This window comes from Ovis canadensis, chromosome 1 (assembly GCF_042477335.2).
Source record: "Ovis canadensis isolate MfBH-ARS-UI-01 breed Bighorn chromosome 1, ARS-UI_OviCan_v2, whole genome shotgun sequence".
NCBI lineage: Eukaryota > Metazoa > Chordata > Mammalia > Artiodactyla > Bovidae > Ovis > Ovis canadensis.
The window spans coordinates 189,142,985-189,165,866 of NC_091245.1; the positions used below are offsets into that span (position 1 = coordinate 189,142,985).

Genomic DNA, 22,882 nt, shown 5'->3' on the forward strand with positions numbered 1-22,882 from the left:
AATAATTCCACTGAAAATAACAGTATTTTTCAGAGGAGTAAAAATTATAATTTTAAAATTCATCTGAAAAGGTATGCATATGAGAGCCAGGACAATTCTGAAAAACAAGAATCATAAATGAGGTCTAGCCTTACCAGATAGTTACATACAATATAAAATTACATTTTAAAACATATATCTACTAATAATCATACCATTTTCGGTACTGATGTATAAAAAGTTAAATCAGTAGAACAGAAAATCCAGAAAAACACCCAAATTCATACATAAATTTTGTCATTGTAAATAAGTAGTCTTAGAGTCAAGTGCTGAAAAAGATCTAGATACATCCAAAACTTGCACATTGTTTTATTTCGTTCATTTGAATTTGAATAAATTATTTCTGAACCAGATGCAGAAAAAAAAAGTAGCCTTGAAAATAAGGTAGGTCATTCAAAAAGTAAATAAGGGTAGGTCATTCAATAAATGTTGGAATGACTTTAACTAGGTATCTGAAAAATAATCTCCATAAGCCAAAATTAATTCTAAATGATAAAAATACATAGAAACCATAAAAATGCTAGAAGAAAACATGAGAAATATATTTAAAAAATAAATAAATAAAACTGAGATTAAAAAATATATTCTCGGAGTAAGGCTTTGCTCAGAAATAGAAACACAGATATAAAGAACGAAGTTGTGGATACCAAGAAGGTAAGGGATGGTGAAAGTCGCTCAGTCCAGTCAGACTTTTTGCCACCCCGTGGACTGTAGCCTCCTCTGTCCATGGGATTCTCCAGACAAGAATACTGGAGCGGGTAGCTGTTCCCTTCTCCAGGAGATCTTCCCAACCCAAGAATTGAACTGGGGTCTCCTGCATTGTAGGTGGATTCTTTACCAGGTGAGCTAGGGATGGTAATTGGATGAATTGGGAGACTGGGATTGACATATATACACTGCTGTGTGTAAAATAGAGATATGTATAATGAGAACCTACAGTATGATGCAGGGAACTACTCCATTCTCTGTTGTGACCTAAATAGAAAAAAAAATCTAAAATGAGAGATTATATCATAATTATATGTCTATATGTAATTATTTACTTTGCTGTACAGCAGAAAGATACAATACTGTAAAGCAACTATACTCCAATAAAAATTAATTTTAAAAAGGCTTTGCTACAGATGGCATAAAAGTCAATACCCATGTAAAAACAACAAAAATTGATAAATTTGATTATACAGAGAAAAAAAGACATGACAGTCTGTAATAATTTGACAAATAAGACTAGTTTCTATAATGTGGACAGTTCTCATACATGAAAACAAGAAAAGGAAGAAAACACTAGACAAATTTATAAAGGTTAAGTACTGGTAGTTCACAGAGGAAGAAATAAGTGTCTTTAAAATAAATAATGCCATCCAACAGAGGATGAGATGGCTGGATGGCATCACCAACTCAATGGACATGAGACTGAGTAAACTCTGGGAGTTGGTGATGGACAGGAAGGCCTGGTGTGCTGCAGTCCATAGGGTCGCAAAGAGTCAGACACGAGACTGACTGAACAGACTGAACTGAACTGAAAATAAATTAAAAAGGTACCAAAACTCATTATTAAAGAAGTGAATATTAAAATAGTATTTTTCCTATTACAGCAATAAATATCAAAGAATTGTATGAAGCAAAAATTGGTGAAGATGTTGGGAAACTGAAGTTCATATATACTGTTGCTGGGGATGTAAATTGGTTAATTATTTTTGGAAACCTTTTGCCATCAAAATCTAAAATGTTTATTCTTCTGCCAAGAAATTTCAATTCTGAGAATTCATTCTACAGATATAATCACACATGTACAAAGAAGTATTACTGTGGTCATTAAAGTTTGCTTTGAAGTAGTAAAGACGGAAACCCTAGGACTCATTAATAAGAAAATAGTCAAATTGTTATATGGCCCCCAAAATGGAAACTTTGTCTCTATATAAACAATCAAGAATACCTATATATTATGGTCTCCAAGGCAAGTGTGAAATGAAAAAAAAAAAATCAAGGCATGAAATACTGTGAAATGTGCTTCCCATTCTTTTGAAAGAAAAAAAAAACAATTACAGAAGGATAATCAAAGAAAATGTTAACACTCTGTCTAAATAAGAGGTAGTGGAGATGCAGAGGCAGAGAACACTTGTGGATACAGTTGGGCAAGAAGAGGGTGGGATGAACTGAAAGAGTAGCATTGACACACATACAGTACCATGCGTAGAGTAGAAAGCTAGAAGGAGGCAACTGCATACACAGGGAGCTGAGCTCGGTGCTCTATGACAACCGAGAGGGCGGGGATGCGGAGTGTGGAGGGAAGGAGGCTCGAGAAGAGGAGGATATACATGTAGTTGATTCATGTTGTACAGCAGAAACCAACACAACATTGTAGAGCAGTTCAGTTCAGTCGCTCAGTCGTGTCCGACTCTTTGTGACCCCATGAATCGCAGCATGCCAGGCCTCCCTGTCCATCATCAACTCCCAGAGTTCACTCAGACTCACGTCCATCAAGTCAGTGACGCCATCCAGCCATCTCATCCTCTGTCATCCCCTTCTCCTCCTGTCCCCAATCCCTCCCAGGATCAGAGTCTTTTCCAATGAGTCAACTCTTCACATGAGGTGGCCCAAGTACTGGAGCTTCAGCTTTAGCATCATTCCTTCCAAAGAAATCCCAGGGCTGATCTCCTTCAGAATGGACTGGTTGGATCTCCTTGCAGTCCAAGGGACTCTCAAGAGTCTTCTCCAACACCACAGTTCAAAAGCATCAATTCTTCAGCGCTCAGCCTTCTTCACAGTCTAAATCTCACATCCATACATGACCACTGGAAAAACCATAAGCCTTGACTAGATGGACCTTTGTTGGAAAAGTAAGGTCTTTGCTTTTGAATATACTATCTAGGTTGGTCATAACTTTTCTTCCAAGGAGTAAGCATCTTTTAATTTCATGGCTGCAGTCACCATCTGCAGTGATTTTGGAGCCCAAAATATAAAGTCTGACACTGTTTCCACTGTTTCCCCATCTATTTCCCATGAAGTGATGGGACCAGATGCCATGATCTTCTTTTTCTGAATGTTGACCTTTAAGCCAACTTTTTCGCTCTCCTCCTTCACTTTCATCAAGAGGCTTTTACTTTCTGCCATAAGGGTGGTGTCATCTGCATATCTGAGGTTATTGATATTTCTCCCGGCAATCTTGATTCCAGCTTGTGTTTCTTCCAGTCCAGCATTTCTCATGATGTACTCTGCATATAAGTTAAATAAGCAGGGTGACAATATACAGCCTTGACGTACTCCTTTTCCTATTTGGAACCAGTCTGTTGTTCCATGTCCAGTTCGAACTGTTGCTTCCTGACCTGCATACAGGTTTCTCAAGAGGCAGGTTAGGTGGTCTGGTATTCCCATCTCTCTCAGAATTTTCCACAGTTTATTGTGATCCACACAGTCAAAGGCTTTGGCATAATCAATAAATAAATGGGAGGTTAAACTGAGAGAATTAAGCTAAAATTTTAAAATTAAAAATTGTTTTCAAACAGTAAATTGGAGGTAGAAGCTATAGTATCTACAGAACACTGTTAGAGCATAATATCCATAGTATATACAATAATAATATACTGTCTAGGTTGGTCATAGCTTTTCTTCCAAGGAGCAAGCGTCTTAATTTCATGGCTGCAGTCACCATCTGCAGTATTTTGGAGCTCCCCAAAATAAAGTTTCTCACTGTTTCCATTGTTTCGCCATCTATTTGCCATGAAATGATGGGACCAGATGCCAAGATCTTAGTTTTTTGAATGTTGAGTTTTAAGCCAAATGTTTCACTCTCCTCTTTCACTTTCATCAAGAAGTTCTTTAGTTCTTTGCTTTCTGCCATAAGGGTGGTATCATCTGCATATCTAAGGTTATTGATATTTCTCCCAGCAATCTTGATTCCAGCTTGTGCTTCATCCAGCCGGGAATTTCACATGATATACTCTGCATATAAATTAAATAAGCACAGTGACAATATACAGCCTTGACCTAGACAGCATATTAAAAAGCAGAGACATTACTTTGCCAGCAAAGGTCTGTCTAGTGAAAGCTATGGTTTTTCCAGTAGTCATGTATAGATGTGAGAATTGGACCATAAAGAAAGCTGAGCACCAAAGAACTGATGCTTTTGAACTGTGGTATTGGAGAAGACTCCTGGGAGTCCCTTGGACTGCAAGGAGATTCAGCCAGTTCATCCTAAAGGAAATCAGTCATGAATATTCATTGGAAGGACTGATGCTGAACATGAAGCTCCAATATTTGGCCACCTGATGCAAAGAACTGACTCACTGGAAAAGACCCTCATGCTGGGAAAGATTGAAGGCAGGAGGAGAAGGGGACAACAGAGGATGAGATAGTTGCATGGCATCACTAACTTGATGGACATGAGTTTGAATAAGCTCTGGGAGTTGGTGATGGACAGGGAATCCTGCCGTGCTCCAGTTCATGGGGTTGCAAAGAGTCAGACATGACTGAGCAACTTAACTGAACTGCTAAAATAATAAAACTCAATTTTTAAACCAAATAATTTTAGTATATTAGTAGATTTCCCCCCTCAAAAGGAACAGATTCAAATTATTCATTGTAAGTTTTCACATGACTTAGAAAACATTTATTGTATGTACAGCGCATTGTAAAAGGAATATTCAGACACAGAAGCATTGCTGTTTAGTTGCTCAGTTGTGTCTGACTCTACAATCCCATGGACTGTAGCCTGCCAGGCTCCTCTGCCATGGGATTCTCTACGCAAGAATACTGGAGTAGGTTGTCTTTTCCTACTCCAGGGGATCCTCCCCAACCCAGGGATTAAACCCAGGTTGCTTAAGTCTCCTGCATTGACAGGTGGGTTCCTCACTGCTAAACCACCAGGGAAGCCCCTGTTTAGTCACTCAGTCATGTCCAACCCATTGCGACCGCATGTATTGATTTGTAAGTGTTTTACAAGGAGTTCAGAATATGAAGAACTGACTCACTGAATGTTAATTACAACAGATATTTCAAAGAAACAAAAAACCCATAAGCTTTTTCAAAGTTTAGGTAATTTGTTCATACTAGGAGTGGGGGATAATTTACCCACATGATTATTATATCTTTGACATCAGTTTTGCAAATTTCAGGAATAAAAACATTTTGTTAAGCAGTGAATAATTTAGCAAATCAAGATTTCATCTCTTTGGAGACTGTTTAGACTAACTTTCTTGTTTCTCAGACTACACGTTTCCACCCCCGCCTTCTCACTCTTAATATGTGGATTGAAGTGAACACTTACTTATATGGTGCAAAGTAAGGTGTCACTTTGCTCCTTCAGGATCAGTCAGGATATATTGGCATTTTAATGTCATAATTTTTTTGTTATTTACAGTAATGGTCCAAGATGACAACATAGAAGACTTCTGAACTCAACTCCTCCCTGATACACCAAATCTGTAGCTCTAAATGAAGCAATTTCCTCTGGAAGAAGTCCAGAATTAGCTTCAGTTCAGTTGCTCAGTCGTGTCCGACTCTTTGCAGCACGCCAGGCCTCCCTGTCCATCACCATCTCCCGGAGTTCACTCAGACTCATGTCCATCGAGTCAGTGATGCCATCCAGCCATCTCATCCTCTGTCATCCCCTTCTCCTCCTGCCCCCAATCCCTCCCAGCATCAAAGTCTTTTCCAATGAGTCAACTCTTCGCATGAGGTGGCTAAAGTACTGGAGTTTCAGCTTTAGCATCATTCCTTCCAGAGAAATCCCAGGGCTGATCTCCTTCAGAATGGACTGGTTGGATCTCCTTGCAGTCCAATGGAGTCTTCTCCAGCACCACAGTTCAAAAGCATCAATTCTTCAGCGCTCAGCCTTCTTCACAGTCCAGCTTTCACATCCATACATGACCACTGGAAAACCCGTAGCCTTGACTAGACGGACCTTTGTTGGAAAAGCAATGTCTCTGCTTTTGAATATACTATCTAGGTTGGTCATAACTTTTTTTCCAAGGAGTAAGCGTCTTTTAATTTCATGGCTGCAGTCACCATCTGCAGTGATTTTGGAGCCCAAAATATAAAGTCTGACACTGTTTCCACTGTTTCCCCATCTATTTGCCATGAAGTGATGGGACCAGATGCTATGATCTTCGTTTTCTGAATGTTGAGCTTTAAGCCAACTTTTTGACTCTCCTCTTTTACTTTCATCAAGAGGCTTTTTAGTTCCTCTTCACTTTCTGCCAGAAGGGTGATGTCATCTGCATATCTGAGGTGATTGATATTTCTCCCAGCAATCTTGATTCCAGCTTGTGCTTCTTCCAGTCCAGCGTTTCTCATGATGTACTCTGCATATAAGTTAAATAAGCAGGGTGACAATATACAGCCTTGATGTACTCCTTTTCCTATTTGGAACCAGTCTGTTGTTCCATGTCCAGTTCTAACTGTTGCTTCCTGACCTGCATACAGGTTTCTCAAGAGGCAGGTTAGGTGGTCTGGTATTCCCATCTCTCTCAGAATTTTCCACAGTTTATTGTGATCCACACAGTCAAAGGCTTTGGCATAGTCAATAAAGCAGAAATCGATGTTTTTCTGGAACTCTCTTGCTTTTTCCATGATCCAGTGGATGCTGGCAATTTGATCTCTGGTTCCTCTGCCTTTTCTAAAGCCAGCTTGAACATCAGGAAGTTCATGGTTCACGTATTGCTGAAGCCTGGCTTCGAGAATTTTGAGCATTACTTTACTAGTGTGTGAGATGAGTGCAACTGTGCGGTAGTTTTGAGCATTCTTTGGCATTGCCTTTCTTTGGGATTGGAATGAAAATGGACCTTTTCCAGTCCTGTGGCCACTGCTGAGTTTTCCAAATTTGCTGGCATATTGAGTGCCACACTTTCATAGCATCATCTTTCAGGATTTGAAATAGCTCAACTGGAATTCCATCACCTCCACTAGCTTTGTTCATAGTGATGCTTTCTAAGGCCCACTTGACTTCACATTCCAGGATGTCTGGCTCTAGATGAGTGATCACACCATCGTGATTATCCACGTCATGAAGATCTTTTTTGTACAGTTCTTCTGTGTATTCTTGCCACCTCTTAATATCTAGAACTAGCTAGAACTAGCTTATTAACGCCTAAATATTGGATGAATGAGATAACACCCACATGGAAATGGGTCTTGTGAAAGTGAAAGTCGCTCAGGCTTGTCCAACTCTATGTGAGCCCATGGACTATCCAGTCCATGGAATTCTCCAGGCCAGAATGGGTGACCTTTCTCTTCTCCAGGTGATCTTCCCAACCAAGGGATCGAACCCAGGTCTCCCACGTAGCAGGGAGATTCTTTACCAGCTGAGTCACAAGGGAAGCCCAAACAGGTCTTGGCATACTCTCAAATGCTGGGAGCCACTAAGAACAAAAAAGGAGCTCAGACAATCAGAAAGAATTGAAAGACTACCAAGAGCTCACGCTAGGCTGAATAATAAGGTTCATCTCCTATAAAAGGCCACTCCATCAAGCTTGGGGGAGATGACTATTTTGTCTATTGTGTAGAAACCAACACAGAGAGTGTAGGAAAATGAAGAAACGGGAACACAACTGCAACAAAAAGATAAAACTCCAGAAATAGACCATAGCGAAACAGAGATAAGTGACACAACCTGATAAAGTGTTCAAAATAAGAGAACAACACACTGAACAAAGTGAGAATTTAAACAAAGAGATAGAAAATATATGAAAGTAGCTCAGATGGTGAAGAATCCACCTGCAATGCAGGAGATCCGAGTTTAATCCCTGAGTGGAAAAGTTCCCCTGGAGAAGAGAACGGCTATCCACTCCAGTATTCTTGCCTCAAGAATTCCATGGACAGAGGAGCCTGGCAGGCTACAGTCCATGGAGCCCCAAGGAGTAGGACACAACTGAGCAACTAACACTTTCACTTTCAAACAGAAATCACAGACCTGAAGAATACCATACCTTCACAGAAGAATTTAATAGAGGCATTCAGTAGTAGGCTAGATGGAGCAGAAAAAGTATTAATGACCTCTTACGACAGGACAGTAGTTTCATGCTCACGCTCAGCCACCTCAGTCATGTCCGACCCTTTGCAACGCTATGGACTCTAACCCACCAGGCTTCTCTGTCCATGGAGTTCCCCAGGCAGGAGTACATGAGTCGGTTGCCATTTCCTTCTCCAGGGGATCTTCTGACCCGGGGATCAAACACACATCTCTCTATGTCTCATGCATTGGCAGGCAGCACAGAAGAGAAGTGAACACTTTCAAACCCATTTTACAAGAGCAATACTACCATTACCAAAACCAGAAAGGACACTACAAAAGAAGAAAACAATAGGCCAATATCGCTGGCTAATATAGATACAAAATCTGCAACAAAATACTATCAAACTAAATTCAACAGTACTTTAAGAGGATCTTATGATCAAGTATAATTTATTCCAGGGATAAAAGGATGGTTTGACATCTGCAAATTAATGTGATATAGCATATTAACAAAATGAAGAAAAAAACCATATAATCTTAATAGATTCAGGAAAATCATCTGACAAAACTCAATATCTCTTTTTAATAAAAATTAACAACGGAGCCTAGAGGGAATGTGCCTAAACATAATGAAGACCATATACTGAGAAGGCCACAACTAACATAATGCTTAGAAGTGAAAAGATTTTCCTCCAAGATCAGGAACAAGGGAAAGATGCCCATTCTCACTACTTTCACTGAATATAGTACTGGAAGTTCTAGCAAGAGCAATTCCAAGAAAAACACACAGAGGGCATCCAAAAAAGGAAGAAGGAAAACATTCTCTATTTGCAGATGACATCTTTATAGAAAACCACACTCCACCAAAAATCATTAAAACTAATCAACAAATTTAGCAAAATTTCAAGTATAAAATCAATATGTAAAAGTCAGTTGCGTTTCTATACAACAAAGGTTAGAGAAATTGAGAACACAGTTCCATTTGTAATTGCACTTAAAAGAATAAAGTATTCAGGAATAGATTTTTCCAAGGAGGTAAAAGGTCTGTACCCTGAAAATAAAATATGAAAGAAATTGAATAAGACAAAAAATGAAAAGATATTCCATGCCAATGGATTGAAAGAATTAATATTTTGAAATGTCCAATACAGATTTAATGTAACCACCTATGGAAATTCCAATGGTATTTTTCACAGAAATAGAACACAAAATTCTGAAGTTTGTATGGAACTTCAGAAGACTCCTTTATAGTCAGAGCAATCTTGGGTAGGAAGAACAAAGCTAGAGGCATCACACTTCCTGGTTTCAAAGCTTTATAATAAAGCTATAGCAGTCAAAACAATATGGTATTGGCACAAAAACAAACATATCAATGAAGCAGAAAAGAGAGCCCAGAAATGAAGTCATGCACATATGGCCAACTGATTTATGACCAAGAAGCCTAAAATATACAATAAGGAAAGTATTCTTTTCAATAAATGGTGCTAGGGAAACTGGACAGTTAAAGAATGTAACTTAACTTCTATCTTACACCATACAGAAAAGCAACTCAAAATGGATTAAAGACTTGAACATAAGACCTGAAACCTTAAAACTTCTAGAATAAAACATAAGCAATATGCTTGTTGACATCAGTCCTAGCAATATATTTTTTTTTTTTTTTGGATCTGATACCTAAAGTAAAGGCAACAAAACCAAAAATAAACTACAAACTAAAAAAAGCTTCTGTACAAGTGAAACCATCAACAAATGAAACAGAAACCTTCATGATGGGAGAGAATATCTGTAAATCATGCATCTTCTAAGGGATTAATAATCAAAATATGTAGAGGTCATAGAACTCAACAACAAAAATCAAACAATCTGATTTTAAAAATGGGCAGAGGAACCAAATAGACACTTTTCCGAAGATGACATGGAAATGGCTAACATGTTCACGAAAAGGTGCTTAACAGCACTAATCATTAGAGAAATGCAAATCAAAACCATAATGAGATGTCATCCTGAACATTTTAGAATAGCTGTCATGCCATTTGCAGCAATATGTGGACCTAGAGATTATGATACTAAGCAAAGTAAGCCAGACAAAGAGAAACATCATATGATACCACTTCTATAAAAAAAAAAAAAGATACAAATGAACTTATTTACAAAACAGAAACAGACCCACAGAATACAAACAAACTTATGGTTACCAAAGGGGGAAAAAAGGGAGGAATAAATTGGAAATTAACAGATATATACCACTATATATAAAATAGATAACCACAAAGGACCTACTGTATACCACAGGGAACTGCACTCAATATTTGTAATAACCTATAACAACAAGGAAGGGTGAGCACTGAAAAACTCATGCTTCTGAATTTGGGGGCTGGAGAAGATAATTGAGAGTCCCTTGGACAGCTAGGAGATCAAACCAGTCAATCTGAATGGACATCAACCCTGAATACTCATTGGAGGGGCTGAAGCTCCAATAATTTGGCCACCTGATGCAAAGAGTTGACTCACTGGAAAAGACCCTAATGCTGGAAAAGATTGACGGCAAAAGGAGAAGACGGTGGCAGAGGAAGAGATGGTTGGATAGCATCACTGATTCAATGGATATGAACTTGGGCAAACACTGGGAGATCGTGAGGGACAGGGAGACTTGGCATGCTGGGGTCCACGGGGTTGCAAAGAGTCAGACACAACATAGTGAGTGAACAACAACAACATAAGGGAGAAGAATCTGAAAAACCTATGTATATATACACATACATGTACCACTCTGCTGCACACTTGAAACTAACACACCACACTGTAATAAGAACAGCTATTGTCAGTTGACAAATACCTGAGAAAAGAAGAGAAACAAAAGGCAAAAGAGAAATGGAAAGATTTTTTCCCCTTTTGAAAGCAGAGTCCCAAAGAATAGCAAGGAGAGACAAGAAAACCTTCCTCAGCGATCAATGCAGAGAAACAGAGGAAAACAATAGAATGGGAAAGACTAGAGATCTCTTCAAGAAAATCTGAAATACCAAAGGAACATTTCATGCAAAGATGGGCACAACAAAGGACAGAAGTGGTATGGACATAACAGAAGCATAAGAGATTAAGAAGTGGCAAGAATACACAGAAGAACTATACAAAAAAGGTCTTAATGACCCACATAACCACAATGGTATGATCACTCACCTAGAGCTGGACATCCTGGAGTGCAAAGTCAAGTGGGTGGGCCTTAGGAAATAACACTACAAACAAAGCTAGTGGAGGTGATGGAATTCCAGTTGAGCTATTTCCAATCTTAAAAGATGATGCTGTGAAAGTGCTGCACTCAATATGCCAATAAATTTGGAAAACTCAGCAGTGGCCACAGGACTGGAAAAGGTCAGTTTTCATTCCAATCCCAAAGAAATGCAATGCCAAAGAATGTTCAAACTACCCCACAGTTGCACTCATCTCACACGCTAGCAAAGTAATGTTCAAAATTCTCCAAGCTAGGTGTCAACTGCATGTGAACTGAGAACTTCCGGATGTTCAAGTTGGATTTAGAAAAGGCAGAGGAACTGGAGATCAAATTGCCAACATCCATTGGATCATAGAAAAAGCAAGAGAATTCCAGAAAAACATCTACTCCTGCTTCATTGACTACACTAAAGCCCTTGACTGTGTGGATCACAACAAACTGGAAAATTCTTCAAGAGATGGGAATACCAGACCATCTGACCTGCCTCCTGAGAAATCTGTATGCAGGTCAGGAAACAAGTTAGAACTGGACATGGAACAACAGACTGGTTCCAAATAGGAAAAGGAGTACGTCAAGGCTGTATATTTTCACCCTGCTTATTTAACTTCTATACAGAGTATATCATGCAAAACGCCTGGCTGGATGAAGCACAAGCTGGAATCAAGATTGCTGGGAGAAATATCAATAACCTCAGATATGCAGATGACACCACTCTTATGGCAGAAAGTGAAGAACTAAAGAGCCTCTTGATAAAAGCAAAAGAGGAGAGCAAAAGAGCTGGCTTAAAACCCAACATTCAGAAAACTAAGATCATGGCATCCAGTCCCATCACTTCATAGAAAATAGATAGGGAAACAACTCAAACAGTGAGAGATTATTTTTCTGGGCTCCAAAATCACTGCAGATGGTGACTGCAGCCATGAAACTAAAAGTTGCTTGCTCCTTGGGAGAAAAGCTATGACACCCTGGACAGTGTATTAAAAAGCAGAGATACTACTTTACTGACAAAGGTCTGTCTAGTCAAAGCTATGGTTTTTCCAGTAGTCATGTATGGATGTGAGAGTTGGACCATAATGAAAGCTGAGCACTGAAGAATTGATGTTTTTGAACTGTGGTTCAAAAGTCTTGAGAGTCTTGAGAGTCCCTTGCACAGCAAGATCAAACCAGTTAATCCCAAATGAAATCAGTCCTGGGTGTTCTTTGGAAGGACTGATACTGAAGCTGAAGCTCCAATACTTTGGCCACCTGATGCAAAGAACTGACTCGTTGGGAAAGACCCTGATGCTGGGAAAGACTGAAGGTGGGAGGAGATGAGGATGACAGAGGATGAGATGGTTGGATGGCATCATCGACTTGATGAACATGAGTTTGAACAAGATCTGGGAGTTGCTGATGGACAGGGATGCCTGGCGTTCTGCAGTCCATGGGGCCACAAAGAGTTGAACATGACTGAGTGACTGAACTGAACTGATTATCAAGAATATGGGATAAGTATCTTTTTTCTGAAGATGTAGAGGCAAAAAACCAAAACCTTGTGCACTCTTGGTACACAAATTAGTGCAGCCACTATGGAAACAATTTGGCAGTTCCTCAAAAAATTAGAACTACCATATGATCCAGCAATTCTACTTCTAGGTATATATCCAATGTAAATGAAAACAGTCTATTAAGGCATACCTGCATTGTGATGTTTACTTCAGCATTATTCATAATAGCCAAGATAAGGAAACAAGCTAAGTGTCCATCAACACAGGAATTGATAAAGCAGATACACTCACTCAGAGGAATGTTATTCAGCCACGAGAAAGGTTGAAAGTGTGGTATTTGCCAGAAAAATGGTGGACCATGTGGTAGACATGATGTGACATGAAATAAGCTACAGAGAAGAAGCGAATACTGCATGGCATCACTTTTATGTTGACTCTACAAAAAAGAAACGTCAGCTTCAGAACAGACAGTTGAATAGTGGTTGCCAGGGATTGGTGAGTGGGAATAATAGGAGAGGTATATAAAAGGGTAAAGACTCTCAGCTGTAAGATAAGGTCAGAGGACCTAATGTAAATAGGGTGAGTATTTTTTATAACACTGTAATATATAATTGAAATTTGCTAATAGAACCCTTCTAATAGGATAGAACTTGTATTCTCACCAAAAATAAATGTGTGAGGAGATGGGTGTGTTAAATAGATTATGAGAATTTTCCCTAATGTATATATATACCAGATCTATACAATGTACACTTTAAATCTCTTACAATTTCGTATGGCAATTATACTAAAGCTAAAAAATCTAAAAATACTTGCTATTCCAGGTTAAAAAGTGACAGAGCCTAAGGCAGTATTGTCATTAAGAGATAATTTTCTCAGAGACTGGAAATTTGGTCCCAAATAGTTTTTAAACCTTCACTTAAATGAATGCAATAGAAACTAAACTTGAAAAAACAAAAGGGAAATTATTAATAAAGAGCCTTTTTGAAACTTTGGATTGCAGAGAGTAAACATGAATGAGTATATAAACATGTAAAAAATCAGTCATGAAAACTTTGCTATAGAAGAGCCAGATTAAAACTGGGAATAAAAATCAAACTAACTTCAAGGGAGGTCTGTGATTTAGTCACTTCGGGTCTTCAGCTTAAAGTTCTTCAGAAAAGTGCCCTCAAGAGCATAAAAACCTCAAAAGTGTCAGCACAAAGAGAATGATATTTCCTTATCTGATAGTCAAAAACTGAAATAAAGGTAAAAACTACACTCAGTTTTAATGAGTATAATAGCAGAGATGCCCTACTAGGTCAGGTCAGCAGTAGCACAGCTCATAGTATATAGCCCCCTGCATCATCAGCATCATCTAAAAAGGAACTAATTCCAGTATGGCTGGGTATTGTTTTTGGCTGCAAACCTGAGTATAACTCACAGGTTCTCCCTGAGATTGTGAACTGCCTAATATACTGTAATAAATTATTTTCCTACTTAAAATTAATCAAGCAAACAACATTAAGTCAATGAACCAGCTTGTCCTCCAACCAACTCATTACTTACTAATGAGTAAGAAGGGAGGGAGTGAAAGAAGAGTTTCCTCTTAACTATTAATATAAAAGTAAGCAAAGGTAAAGTTAAGTGAGTTTTCAAATATTTTAACCAACTGTTTGATATTAGCTATATTTTATATAGCCAATATTATGTAAAAAGCCAGAGTCTTTTTACATTTAAAAAGACTCCTAAAGATTCCAAGCTAAAGTCTTTTTACATTTATTTTCATGAGTTTTAAAATCCAATGCTTATTTTGATTTAGTCTTATGTTCATTTATTTCACCATAGAATCACCCCTGTGGCATAAGCATAATACTAATTTTCATTTTCTAGGAATTGTATGGTATAGTAAAAAGTTTAACTAGACTAGTGTACCAAGTATAAAATTAAATCTTCATTTACATACTCCTATAAAACTTTGTCAAGGACTATGTTAAAAATAATTTAAACTGGAAACAGTAAGTCATTGTTGTACTTTATACAATATATACACTAAATCAAATCTTGATTTAGAGATACAAGAGAATCAGCTAATTTAAAGAAAACTTGTAATTTTTTTAGACTTGAAAAGCTTTTTGTACAGTTTCCCATTTGTTTTAATCTGCTGATTGCTCTAAGGTTGAAGTTTTTAAAATGTTGAATTTTCTATAAATGGCATAGAGCACTATAGCTGAGCTAAAACATTATTGTAATCAGAAAGCAACTGGGAAACAAAAACCATTCTAGTGATATTATGCAGAAAGTGATTTAATACAAGAAACTAGGTGTTTTATCAAGTCACTGAAAGATTGGAGACAACCCTAAGGTTGGCCTGCACGTATGACTTTCTGAATAAGGCCATCAACAGATACATCAAGGAAGCAGACAACTTTGCTACTGTTAGAATCAGAAGACTACTACCAATCAACTGTTGAACTGAAGACCACACTTTTATAAGATCAGGATTCTACTACAACTGCCTCTTGACATACAAAAAGCTTGCAACTGGATGCTGGAATGTTGCTTTCAAAAATAAAGCAAAATCTCCACTGCAGTAACACCAAAGCAGCAGAAAGATTGCTTCCATTTCAAAACCACTTGTCAAACTTTTTGAGGCCCTAACCCACCATGCATTATGTAAAAAAGGCCACCATGCCATGAGGAAGCCCAAGCCTCCTAACAAAGTCACCACCGACAGTCCCAACTGAGTTCAACCTTTGAGTCATTCTAACCCAGGCATGTGGGTAAAGAAGCCTGCTAAAGATTCCAGGCCCGCAGTCATTCAAGTATCCCTAACTAATGCCCCAGACATCATGGAAATAATATCCCTACCTTGCCTTAGTTTAACTCCTTGCTGTCACAATCTGTAAGTATAATAAAATGATTGTGGGGCATGCCAAGTCGCTTCAGTCATATACTCTTTGCAACCATACGGACTGTAGCCTCCCAGGCTCCTCTGTCCATGGGATTCTCCAGGCAAGAATACTGGAGTGGTTTGCCATGCCCTCCTCCAGGGGATCTTCCTGACCCAGGGATGAAACCCACGTCTGTTATGTCTCCTACATTGGCAGATGGGTTGGAGTGGTTTGCCATGCCCTTCTCAGGGGATCTTCTCAAACCAGGGATTGAACCTGCAGCTCCTGCATTGCAGGTGGATTTTTTTACTGCTGGCCATCGAGGAAGCCCAAAATGATTTTTAGTTTACATTTATTAACATTTGGAGTGGTCTGTATGCAAAGAGCTAACTGAAACACATGATATAAGATTCAACAAGCATTTCAGAAACATTTTTAAAGACTATAATATTCTATTATGTGATACATTGGAGAAGGCAATGGCACCCCACTCCAGTACTCTTGCCTGGAAAATCCCATGGGAGGAGCCTGGTAGGCTGCAGTCCACGGGGTCGCGAAGAGTCGGACACAACTGAGCGACTTCCCTTTCACTTTTCACTTTCATGCATTGGAGAAGGAAATGGCAACCCACTCCAGTGTTCTTGCCTGGAGAATCCCAGGGACAGGGGAACCTGGTGGGCTGCCGTCTATGGGGTCACACAGAGTCGAACACAACTGACATGACTTAGCAGCAGCAGCATGTGATACACAGCACAATGTACTTATAAGTTTATGCTGAATTGTAAAGGATAGCTGGCTTCCAATTTTTATCTCTTACTAAAACTACAGTGAATAATTTTATCAATATAAGTTTTTGTATTTAGTATCATTTCTTTAATATAAATTTTCAGAATGACTGTCTGGGCTATAACCAAATTTCTTCATAAGTGTTTTATAGTATTCATATCTGTGTTGAATATTTACTGTATTAAGAAAAAAATATTAAGCAAATTGACTTTATTATATTAACCAATTTAAGCAACAACAAAAAAAATCCTTTAAGTTAATCAGCCCTATTGAAGACAGAAAAATATGGCCAAAGACTCTGAGCTGCCCAGATATGGTAATCTCAGTCAGACCTCATGAGTCAACCACAAGATGGGGAAAATTGGGCCATACATGGGGTAGGGAAAAAAAGACCATCATGTTGAGTAATCTAATAATTGATACTACCCTATTATAAGCTCAAATGAAACAATGTTCACAAAAAACAGCCACCAAAAGATAGTAATAGATAGGCAGGCACTTTCACTTAGCAAGTCCAAAGAGTCCTGGCTAGGTGAACAAATTTTACTATTTTCAGAGTTCTGCCATGTATTCTTGAACCTAGATAAGTGAGTGTGAAGAGGGTTGTAACTCATCCCAAATTACTTCAAATAAGCCCTAAAACAAGCTTTCACACCTGGGTATATCCTAACTGATATGCCCAGATCAGCATGGCTTATATTTGCAGTTTGTATCCCTAAAGTAATTGCCATTTTCTAACTTACTCTGTGTCTTTGTTGGTACCGGCTGTTGCCCTCAAGTGTTTTTCCTATTTATAAAACTAGATTTAATAGTGAAGGAGAGGCAGAACTCTTGACTTCTGCTTCCCCATAGCTAACTTATCATGTGATATTTATGCCTTTCTGTCTGAGAAATCTGTTAACATGGAAGACAACTGGTCCCAAGAGACTAGGAGCTCAATGGACGTTATATAAGCTACTCCTAAACCCTCCTAAATACATCATCAAAATTGCTAATCCTTACCAAATATATTAGCTGACCCAGTGGCCTAGTTTTTAAGCATACAGACACTATGTGAGAAAAATCTGGATTAGAATCCTGACTCCATGAGTACTGCTTATGTAACATTAGACAATTTTCTGAACATTTTTTGACCTTCATTTTCCTCATCTGCAAAATCAGGATAGAGCACCTACCTTGCATAGTTGTTGTGAAGATCAAATCAGTAATGTGTATAAAGTGCCCAGTACTGAAGTATTCAATAAATGTTAACTCATTAAAAAAAAATAGTAACACACATTAGTGTATTTAAATGGTGAAACCAAATTCTCATCTTTGCACTAACTACAAGGGGATTCAGAGAATGTGTATTTTAAGTTTTCAAATTCCTCAGTACAGAAAAGCTATAATGGAGTGGATACTGAGTGCCAGTTCCCATGTCCAATATGAACGTTAAACATAATTCTTCTGTTTAACTCTGTCCTTTGAATAACCAAAGAAGCACATTTAAGGCTGGTGCACAGGGATGATCCAGAGAGATGATATGGGGTGGGAGGTGGGAGGGGGGTTCAGGATTGGGAACTCATGTACACCCATGGTAGATTCATGTCAATGTATGGCAAAACCAATACAGTATTGTAAAGTAAAATGTAGTAAAAATAAAAATTAAAAATAAAGTGTATTCTGAATATTGTTGATCTATGAGATGATGTTTCAAATACTATGTGTTAGCATTAAGACTATTTTAGTGCAATTGTTCCAAATTTTTCAATTAGAACAGAGATAAATTCACAGGCTCTAAAATAAACAGTACTATTTGGTGTTAGACTTGAGCAACTTTAGTGGAACAGACGGAGTTCAAAATGGCAGTAATAATGTCAAAACAAAAATGACAGTAATAATTCATCTTTGTTCAGTTTACCATATACCAGGAAGTTTCTGGCAAATAATGTTATCACAAAAGCTCCATGAGTTAGACAGTAATAGTCCCAATCAAGAGGAAACTAAACTATGAAGTCTGCAAAAATGTATACAACTAGTAGGTGGTAGAAGTGGGATTTGAGCCCAGGCAGTCTGGCTTGTAGAGTCAATATTCTTATGTACCATTCTCAACTTTGCAGTAAAATGCTTCCGTTCTATATTTTAAACCCTAAGCAGTTGAAGTTCTTCCAAAACTTATATATACAGGTGTATATTTACATTATGCAAAAGAAAGTCTAGTACTATAACCTATTTTGTACCGCCATTAAATGGCAGAATACATAACGAAAATATAAATTTTAACTATGTTAGTCAGATTTTAAAGATGAATATATTTAATAATTATCTTATGAAAAATTTGGCTATTGAAATTATGACTAAATACTAAAACAAGGACTTAGTCATCTTTAAATGGTTTTAAAACAAGGAATTCTCCCTCCATTTATTAATCTACACACTTATTCCTTTATATTAAGATTTAATTATGATATTTATGTTGCCTTCTTCCTCTTGGTACAGACCATGTAAATGGACACTGCACAAGTCCCACTTCTCAGAGCTGCAGTTCTGGAAAACGACTTTCCAGTGCTGATGTTTCAAAAATAAATCGCTGGGGTCCTGGAAGACCACCATTTCGAAAAGCACAGTCAGCTGCTTGCATGGAGATTTCTTTGCCAGTTACAACAGAAGGTAGGTTAAACATACACATTTTTATGGGTACTACTGAAATTTGACATTCCATGGGAATTAGGAGCTGGGGGATAAGGGATGGTGGTCACATGTAAAAGATATGAAAAGCTGGTCAACTCTAGACAATGAGCAACTGAGAACCTGTTCAGGCTGTAGCCATGAATCCAGATCCATTCCTCACTACACCTCTGTCATCTCTAAAACCAGAATGCTTCTGTTTATGGGCAGGTTTCCATCTCCTCCGTACAAAGCGAGACCTATGTATTAATCTGTTCTGTATACTCCTACTTTCTTTCCATCTCAACGGTAAGCCTTTTGGTATCTCTATGTGTAGACAGTTATTTCTTGTCTTGTAACCTTTGTTTCCCCAATTATTAAGAGAATGTGACCAAGAAAAAGGCAAGACATTAAATTCTAGTTTTCAATCTTCTTATGTTTTAAAAAGAGAGGATTATTTGCTTATTTTTAGTGTTGGGGGCAGGGAGTATAAAGTACATGAGTCAGAAGGCCTAGATTAAGAAAGATTAAAAAAAAAAAAAAGAAAGAGGAATCCTGTAACTGCTGCAGGTGGCTCAGTGGTAAAGAATCCACCTGCCAATGCAGGAGACGCAGGTTAGATTCCTGGACCAGGAAGATCCCCTGGAGGAGAATATGGCACTCCACTCCAGTATTCTTGCCAGGAAAATCCCATGGACAGAGGAGCCTGGTGGGCTAGAGTCCATGCGGTCACACAGACTCAGACACGACTAAGCACGCATACAACTTCTGCTACTGCCTTTCTGATAAAAAAGCTTTGGGACTAGAAATAGAAAAAAAGTAATCTTAGGAATATGCTATGGTAATTCTGTGCTATAGAGTAATTCACCATTTGTGTGTGTGCTCAGTCGTTGAGCCATGTCTGACTTCACAGAATGGGTTGCCATTTCCTCCTCCAGGGTATCTTCCTGACCCTGTTTCTTGCATCTCCTGCATTGGCAAGCGGATTCTTCGCCACTACGTCACCTGGGAAGCCCAATTCACCACTTACCACTCTTCAAAAAATTTGATAGTAATGATAGGTATTATTCAAATTTTTAAAATAAGATTTTTAGGCACTTCCCTGGCAGTCGAATGGTCAAGACCCTGCACTTGCGCTGCAGAGGGCGTGGAATCTGATTCCGGGTCAGGGAACTAAGACTCCACATATAGAAGTGGCGTGATCAAAAATTTTTTTTAAAAAGGGAATTTTTAGCTTTTTAACATTCCACCATATTAAGTCTGGTCCATGGGCATGCATATGATCTTCTCTTTCACAGGTATCTATGAGTAGCAACCTTGAGTGTTGATGAACCATGAATGGAAAATTTTTGAAACATTAGCTAGGAATGTAACAATGTAAGGAAAGTGTAAAGGTTGTAAACAAATTAGTAGTTTCAGTCACTGGACTGAGCTGGGAATTTTGAGTTTTAGACATTTCTAACTCTAACATGTTGATTTGGGGAAAATTAACTCTACATCTCTTATCTCCAAATCTGTAATATATATAGTTTATATCTGTGCTCCCTCTCAGATCTAAATTCTATTAAAAAGTTATTTTTATAAACTTGCTGAAGGATAGAGAAGGGAAAATTAGGAATACTCTATTTTGGTTTGTAGAAAAAAGACTAGTCTGAGGAGCTTTAATATTTAACTACTATATATTGTTTTATTATATATTATTATTTCTTTTTATAAAAACGGGTCATCATTTCCTATCAAAATGGAAAGGAGAGGGAAGGCAGTAGAAAGAATATGAGGAACTTGTACTCTGGAGTGATTATAAGAACAATACAACTTTCCTATATCATTTACCTGAGGTGGTGAGTTTCTGCTGGTTAGAGTGTACACCATGTGTAAAAGTTGATGAGCAGGAGAACTTGAAGCCACCTGTTTCCTTTTCATTGGACTGAAGCCCTTTCAGAAAGATTACCACACTCTCAGTGGGGTGGCATTGTGCACAGCTCTGTATTTAGTCACTGGCAAAGCCAAAACTGGATTTAGATTCAAGGTAAGCAGCTTGTAACTAGTTCAGGGAGATAACATTTGTTCAATGTTATATAAATAGTTTAATATTTACAATTGAAATTACTTCAAATATAGCAAAATTAAAGGAATGTATTTACCATAGAACATACATGATCCTTCAGGTAAGTAGCCACAATGTTGTCAGTATATGGGAATTGTCAAGAAGTCATTAGGAATACTTTCAGTAGTTGAGAGAAAGGAGAGAAGCATAATTAAAACTGTGCTAGAAATTCTTGTAATCTTAACTATTTAGACTAAACATATTTTTTCTAAATTAGAGAATTTCAACTAACTTGTCAGGTAAGATAGAGAAAAAAAACAAAACAGAGGACGGCAGCTCTGCAGATTCAAGGCTAGTCCCAGCTCTGCCTAAGTTTATGATTTACACTCTGGACTTTTCTTCATCTTCAAAATAAGCTGGTGAACTGGATAAGCTGCCTTCCAGATCAGTTAACAAAGAATCAAATTCTACTTCTCCCTCATCATTTTGGTTTTCATTTACTAAGTCTGACTTCAGTTGTTCTGGAAACACACTAAAACTTAATTTTTGGTTTTTAAATTTCCATAGAAAGTCGAGAAAATTCCTACAATCGTTCTAGAAGCTCTAGCATCTCCAGCATTGACAAAGATTCTAAAGAAGCGATTACAGCACTATACTTCATGGAGTCCTTTGCTCGGAAAAATGACTCTACTATCTCCCCTTGTTTGTTTGTTGGAACTAGTCTGGGAATGGTGTTAATCATCTCCCTAAACCTACCTTCAGCAGATGAACAAAGATTTACAGAGCCAGTCATGGTACTGCCAAGTGGTAAGAGTTTTCATTTATTCCTTCACTGCTACTTTTTCAAATTTATGTAAATGTTTTTTAAAACATTTAACTTGTTTTGATCTGGAGCAAAGATTTGAGTATTCTGGATATTAGGAACTATTGAGAACTTTATAAATCATATATTATCTCAACTATTGCAGTATACCTTCCTGCAAGGCAAAAATTGTCAACCATTTCTATGGTAGCAATCTGTGGAATTCCCAACCTAAACAGTGCCTTGGGGAATAAGTTTCTGAAAAGCATTTAGGAAAGCTTTAAGGCAAAAGTTTAAATTTTTTAATGAATTGAAGCATTTATCTAATGTTCCATGCCAGATCAGAGCCTATGAGTGTTTTACATCATCCCTGAAGATCTCAGATGATTAAACTAGAAGCATTCTGACTTGAGTTGGCTTTCTAAATTCTTTGATAATCTCTTCATCTTGTTTTGAAGCCATGCCTCAAAATTTCTTCCGTTTTTATCCTAGTACCTAGAGAATTTGACCCCAATTATGAGTATTGTTGCTAAAGTATATGTTGTATTCTCTTCCTACTTCTTTCCTCTTGAAAAGATGTGATTCCGTTATTCCTTTGAGTATCTTAAAATTTATTATCAATAACTTTTACTCTTTTCCATAAATGAAAAAACTATCTGAAAAACATTTCTAAAGTAAAAATAATTTTATTAATATATAGAATAAGGGATTTCATTTTAAAAGAACACATGGTATGATAGGTTAGATAGAGTTGTGTTTTCTTTGCTAACTGATATGCTAAATTCATATAAATGGATTGTTACTATGGGAAGAATATTCAGCTCTCTACTAGTGAGGCAAATTCAGATAAATGTATTGTGTGTGTGTGGCCTAAACAACACGAGTTTATTTTCTCACACTTCTGGAGGCTGGAGGACCAAGATTAAGGTGCTGGAAGGTCTGGTTTCTTCTGAGGCCTCTCTCCTTGGCTTGCAGTTGGCCACACTCTCACCATGTTCTCACATGACTGTCTCTTTGTGCGC

At 37.8% G+C, this 22,882-nt stretch overlaps 1 protein-coding gene across 2 annotated transcripts in view; it reads left to right on the forward strand.

Annotated features, from left to right (window-relative positions):
* The window catches only part of STXBP5L (syntaxin binding protein 5L), a 324,426-nt gene that overhangs the window by 279,962 nt on the left and 21,582 nt on the right, over positions 1 to 22,882 (forward strand). For both annotated transcript variants that reach the window (XM_069554728.1, XM_069554732.1), the window contains exons 21-22: positions 18,844 to 19,014; positions 21,626 to 21,865. In XM_069554728.1, coding sequence (XP_069410829.1) covers positions 18,844 to 19,014; positions 21,626 to 21,865 — 411 coding nt within the window. The remainder of the gene's footprint in view (positions 1 to 18,843; positions 19,015 to 21,625; positions 21,866 to 22,882) is intronic.